Source organism: Callorhinus ursinus, unplaced genomic scaffold (assembly GCF_003265705.2).
Source record: "Callorhinus ursinus isolate GAN/ISIS: 27379988/994484 unplaced genomic scaffold, GSC_fseal_2.0 scaffold18, whole genome shotgun sequence".
Classification (NCBI taxonomy): domain Eukaryota; kingdom Metazoa; phylum Chordata; class Mammalia; order Carnivora; family Otariidae; genus Callorhinus; species Callorhinus ursinus.
Genome location: NW_027397080.1, coordinates 19,375,927 through 19,382,454, shown reverse-complemented (window position 1 = coordinate 19,382,454; position 6,528 = coordinate 19,375,927). Strand labels below are relative to the sequence as shown.

The following is a 6,528-nucleotide window of genomic DNA, read 5'->3' as shown; positions in this document are numbered from 1 at the left end:
TTTTTTTTTTTACCTGTTAACAAGGTCATATAGCTCTGGCATTGTTTTTGCACGGACAAAATACTGTGTTTTGAAGCCATTTTTCTTATCAAGTAGGTAGAGTGGGTGGAACCATTCTAAAAGTGAGTGGTAGAGTCCGTAACGTATGTTCCTTAAACAGAAAAACAGAACAGCAAATGTCCATTAAACAAAGAAAAAATAATGTAGTTTAAGAAAAATCAGTGGCAGCATTTTTACATCTCAGTGAAACTCACCAGTAAGAGCGTGCAGGGGCAAGTGGGATCACAAACCATTTCCTTAAATTATCTCATCATTAACTTAAACAAAATGACTGGGTTTTTGATCACACACAGGATTACTTTCTATACATAAATACCTTAACATCAAATGTCACTTTTTTTAAAGATTTTATTTATTTATTTGGAGAGACAGGGAGAGAGCATAAGCGGCGGGGAGGGCGGTGGGGGAAGCATACTCTCCGCTGAGCAGGGAGCCCGATGCGGGACTCAATTCCAGGACCCTGAGATCACGACCTGAGCCGAAGGCAGACACTTAACCAACTGAGCCACCCAGGCGCCCCTCAAATGTCACTTAAACCATCTTTTATCTATGTCCGTTATCTCACTAATAATACACAGTCCTTTTTAAAAACTGTTTTCTCTGTCAGTCCTAAGAATACATATTGTAGAGATACTGGAAAATAGAAAAAAGTATAAAGAATAAAACATCCCAAATCTCATCACTCGGAAATAGTCATTAGTAACATTTTCTACGTAGTTGAAATTAATGATAGTGGGTTTATTGTTTCATTTAAGATTTACTAATAGTTTTTAACATTAAAATGTTAAGAATTCTCAGCCAAAATGAAAGAGTCGAAGTGACCTGTTTTTGTACACAATAAAACTTGTTTTGAGTTATGAAAGGGGAGTGTCCCGGAAACGCCATCCTGCGGTGAGAAGTAAGGATACCATGGCAGCAGCCCAGATAACACAGGAAGAGTTGTTAGATATTTCATCATATGACTCGGGGACTAATAGACACAAAAAAGGTAAAAATCAAAGACCATAAAACCCAATCTAATCAGCATCTGACTTTCACAGCAGGACTGTTTTTGCTTTGCAGGACTCTGTGCGTGGCACTGGACAACTGAATACTGACCAGGTGACCAGAGTCAGCAGATGCTTTCTTTATGGGCCACATTGCATTTCAGTCTTTGCAAGCCTTGCGGTCTCTATTCCAACTCTGAAATTGTAACTTGAAAGTAGCCACAGACACAACACATAAATAAGTGGGTGTAACTGTATTCCAATCAAACTTTATTTAGACAAACAGGTAGCTGGCCTACTCTTTAAAGAGGGCATCAAGTTTACCAAATCACAATAAAGCTGAGATGGGGTAAAGTACAAATACCACTTTTCCTCTCTATAGGTAATCATACCCAGAACTGTAGGGTCCCAAACCAGAATAACTGGGTTCAAATCCCACCTTTGCCACTTCCAAGCTATTTGATCTTGGGAAGTTACTTCTTATTAAGTGGCAAACATTAGGGAGCATTAATTAGAATCAACCAAGCTGCTCCTTACCTCACTTTCTGGCTCCCTTAACTGCCGCCCTTGTCAGTTCCCTCTTGACCTAGGATTCATCCAAACTTTCTCTGAATGCCCGCAAAGCTGCATGTTGACAGCTGAGGGGGACACAAAGATGACAGAGCCAGTCCTTCATCAGACACTGGAAAAGGCCTTGGTTGGAAGGCCTTCCAGAAAGAATCCTTCACAGAACGCATATGAGGCACTGTGGTCTACACTGGGTATCCCTCACCTAAACAGGGCCATGAACTTCTCTGATGATATCACCTTTGGTCACATGAAAAGTGCCAAGCATCAAACACTGCTAATTCAAAGGCCAGAAACCTTCAGGTTTACTCACTACATGCAGACTTAGAAAATACATGAGAGCAGAGAGGAATGACAGATCAAAAGAGATGACAGAGTAACCATCTGTAGATACTTACCTCTTCCGGAGGGCTTTTCCCAACTCATCCACCAAATCACGATGGGGACCCACATCCTTAGAGTTCCAGTTCCAAGATACAGGGCTTGGCCAGTTTGTGAAGCCTTCGTGGTGCTTTGTCGTCAGGACTACATACCTGTGGGCAGCAAAACTACATGAGCAAAGGAAGCAGGTGGTGGGCCAGAAGCATGAGCTTACCCAGCATGCCTGAGGTTTTAAAAAAGGTTGGGAAAACCTGACCACAGGAAATGTACTTGCATGCGTGACTGTGTTGGTGATACCCAAGAAGGTGCTACAGTCACATCTCCCTGTGGGTACTGTTCCAGGAATGGAAGCAAACTTAAGGAAGCCAGAGTCCTTAGTCCCCAGCCAAGGAGGAGGCCCAGAGGGAAGGAAGGAGTAAGTAAGGGAAAAGAAGTGCACCTTAGCTCTCTTGTTCTGGAAATAGCAGATGATAGAAAAGGAAAAGAAAAGGTCATATGAACTGCCTTTCATTTATAGAGGTGACAAAAGACCAAAAGAGCTGGGGAGAAAAGTGCAGTGATGAAATAACACTCAACATTTCATTTGCTCGTATGGCAAAAAACCCAATGATGCCTGCACATGATAATTTAATCACTGGCTGGTGTGGGGAGCTCTAAAATTACTTTAAGGGCCAGATAGTATTTCAGCCTTTGTGGGCTCCATTCCTCTCTGTGGCATATTCTTTTTCTTTTTTAGCCCTTTTTAAAATGTAAAAATTGTTCTCATCTCATGGAATTTACAGAAACAGGCAAAGGACCTATCTCTCTGGCCACAGTCTGCAGACCCCTGGTATGGTGAAAGGAACCTTTGCCATAGACAAAGGACGTCGGACATTAGTTACCTTCCTCTATCTGGGCTTGTCACCTGGGCCACCAAATAAGGGGCCTGGGCAAAGGGCTCCCAGATTTCAATTTTTTTTAATTTGTAAATTAGGGATCTCTAAGGCTCCTATTAGACAGTGACCCCCACCTGTGTTTGAGTCTTATATTCCCATATATTTATCGGCAAACACTAAACATCAGCTGTAAATTTTCTTTAGTACAAGAAAACTTGTCCAAGGTTAACTAAAACCCAGGAGGTGACTGAGGAGACGAGGTAAGGGTGGAAGGCCGCTCTAAGCCAGGAGCTGGAAAACCTCCCTGCCTCCGTTCCTACCCTCCTCCAACCCGCTTCCCTCCTGGCCGCCAAGCTAACTCTTCTAGGAGCTGGGGGCAACCATTCTCCGACTTCACCTGGCAACACACTGCCCTCGAGGCTTAATCCTTCCGGACTGACCCCAGTCTTCAACAGCCTCTCCCTTCCCCACTTCAGCACGCCACGCCACGCTCTCACTTCTCTGAATCCTCTGCACGCAAGCTTAGACAGCTCTCAAAATATTTCAAACACCTCTTGGGCACTCTGTGTGCAAGGCATTGAGAAGAGCAGGTGAGTGAGAATCGGTCCCGTTGTCCAAATATACTGCGCACTCTCTTTCCCTCCCTTTTCCTCTGGGAGATGTTAAAGCTGAAAGGAACTAATACAACCCCTTTGTATCACCATGGAAGGAGGCTGCAGGGAGGTGACAAAACGCCAGACCACTGGATGAAAATTCTGGAACCCTGATTGTCTTGATGACCTGGAAGCGACATTAGGTGTCACACAGCTCGATCGTCTCGATATACAGGCGTAGACACCGAGGGCTTTCCAGCCCACCACCTCCCTGAAAACCTTTACTGCTTTCTAACCCTCAAGCAGACGCGCCTCCTTCGCGTGATCGGTCGTGCCGCATTCAGTTTTGCATCCTTCGGGAGGCAAATCACAGGACCCGCGGGCACCCGAAGTCAGACCGGCAGCTGAGCGACCCCGGGCGAGCCGGCTCGCCTATCCCCCTCCCGCCCCCACTCGGTTCCCACCTGCCTAACGTCAGCCCGAGCCGGGAAGGGGGGCTCCGCTGGTCCCCGCGGCGACACTCACTTGGCCCCGGCCGCCTGGAAAAGGTCGGTCCAGGCTTCCGGGTGGAAGAAGCGCGCCGTGAACTGCGGCCCGAAGTCGGCGTAGCTGAAGCCGGGCGGGTAGTTGTCGCTCATGAACTGCTCATACTGCGGCCGCCCCTCGCCCTTCCAGTGCCACCAGAACCACTCGCTGCCCCAGGCCGGCACCGAGAACACGCCCCAGTGCACGAACACCCCGAACTTGGCCTTATCGAACCAGTCCGGCAGCGGCCGGGCGTCCAGACTCTGCCAGTCCGGGGTGTAGCGGCGCGAACGCTGGGCCCCGCGCACGTACGCCGCTCCGAGCACCGGTAGCGGTAGCAGTAGCAGCAGCAGCAGCAGCAGCCGCCCAGGGCCCACAGCCCTCGACTTCATGTCGGAAGGCCGCGTCGCTGCCTCCGAACCTCCACCGCCACCTCTTAACGCGCAGGTACAGGCCGCGCGGTTCCGCCCACTCTCACTAATGATTGGCTCGGAAGGGAAAGGGGGCGTGTCAACCAGGCGGCGTGGCGACTGTCTTCCCCTTCGGGTCGGCCGTTCCTGCAGCGCCCCCTGGCGCTCGAAGGGAGAAAAACACAAAGCATCGTTAACCGCGCTCCGCGGGACGAATGATCCCTGGGGAAGAGACTTCACGGCGGGGTTAAATTGTGGGGGGCGTGAAAGGCCCAGTGCGTGCCGAGAGCTGGGAGTAGTTCATTTTGCTACTGGGAGCTATAGGGGACATCTTGAACTGTAGTATAGAAGAACAAGCCGGGAGGCAGGAATACCAGATGGAAAGGCATTGTGACAGTCCTGGCGAAATAACTGGGAGGAGGATGGGGGAAGGAAGTATTACCAGGGGAGCGAAGGGAGAAAGGTGGGCACTGAATGAGGAAGAGCCTCTGTGATCATTTTGACTGTCTAATATTTACTGAGCTTGCTTTGGGAATTCTGAGGCAATACAAAGAGCTTAACGTGTAATTGGGAAAATAAGACCCATGCACAGACTACCACAAAAGAACGTATTTATAGTAGCAGGGTGAGAAAACTGAGAGCCCCAGGCCCGAGGAGTGTCCGTGTCAACCTTCTCAGGCAGGGAGGCCACCGGCTCCTCTACAATTTGTGCACGCTGTGTGCCCAAACAGGAAGTGAAGTCGTCAGGTGGGGAGGGTCTAATGACACCACCTGGCACAGCCAATCCCCACCTATCAGGGAGAGAACTGCAGCATATCAGAGTCTGAGGGGACTTTGGAGATCCTCGACACTATCCCCTTCCATACTCTTCCCATTTTACGGAGGAGGAAACTGAGACCCACAGAGGGGATTGGAGGCGCCCAAGATCACACTGCTAAGTTTGAGCAGAGTTGGGACCAGAATCCAAGGATCCTGGTGTGAAATCTGTGCCTCTCAACAAGCCGCTTCCCTCTTGCACCCTGGGAGGTGTTGGACCCTGTGTTGACAGAACCAAGCACTTCCTCATTTTAGGAGTGATAAGGAAACACAGTAGCTGTTGCTGATTGAACAGCTATTTTATCTTCGGTGTTTCTTTCTCCCCAAGATTATGTTGCAATAGTGCCCAGAACAGTAAGCAGGGACACCTCAAAAAAAAAAAATAAAAACAAAATCCATTTTGTTTGCACACACCTTCTAGTGATCAGAGTGAGTAATGGTCTTTGATGTTAGAGAACTCATCATGGGGAAGATAAAATGGGACACCGTGACCTTCACTTCTCCTTATCCTCATAACCAACGTGTAAATCTGCAGGGACAGATGAGGGACGTGATGACAGAGGTGGACAAAGCTGGAAATTGGAAAACCTGCATTTCTAGCACTGGATACCACCTTGTTGGGGCTTCTTGGGCAAGTATTGTCCACTGTCTGGGTCCGGTCCGTTCCCTCATCTAAACAATGAGGGTAGCTCTCTGTCACATCCAGGGTCCCCTTTCTCTGCTTGCTCTCCTCCATAAACTAGTTCTCTATTTAGAGCAGAAATGGAGTGTGAATGTGAAAAGAGAGATGGAGAAAGTGTGGAAGTGCATTTAATTCAATGATTTTAAAACTCTAGTTTTATTCATTAAACATTAAATATTTACTAAGTATGGATATATGCCAGGCACTTGGGCATTTTCTTTGATAAAAGGAAAAAAGACCCCACCAATGAATAAAGAAAGGTATGCCCAAACTTTAAGGAATCGCAAATTTACCTTAAAAACTCATGCCATGTCTTTGCCTTACAAAAAGATAGGTATCTGGATTAAAAGAAAATTTGATGTTCCAAAATGCTTTTCGGGAGAAGTTTGATTCCACAGATATTGACCCGCCCTCTTAAGACTCTATGCTGTTGGGCACCTGGGTGGCTCAGTCAGTTAAGCAGTTGAGTGTCTGGCTTGGGCTCAGGTCATGATCCCAGAGTCCTAGGATTGAGTCCTGCATCGGGCTCCCTGCTCAGTGGGGAGTCTGCCTCTCCCTTTGCCCCTCCCCACTCCCCTCTCCCCTACTTGTGCTCTCTCTCTCTCAAAAATAAATAAAATATTAAAAAAAGAC

General features: G+C 47.7%; 1 protein-coding gene across 1 annotated transcript in view; it reads right to left on the bottom strand.

Annotated features, from left to right (window-relative positions):
- FUCA1 (alpha-L-fucosidase 1) overlaps positions 1-4,447 on the bottom strand; it is a 12,784-nt gene extending 8,337 nt beyond the window's left edge. Inside the window, exons 1-3 of the mRNA XM_025856817.2 lie at positions 3,988-4,447; positions 2,012-2,146; positions 14-151 (exon numbers count right to left, since the gene is read on the bottom strand). Coding sequence (XP_025712602.1) covers positions 14-151; positions 2,012-2,146; positions 3,988-4,379 — 665 coding nt within the window. The 5' untranslated portion in view covers positions 4,380-4,447. The remainder of the gene's footprint in view (positions 1-13; positions 152-2,011; positions 2,147-3,987) is intronic.
- Between the last annotated feature and the right edge of the window lie 2,081 nt (positions 4,448-6,528).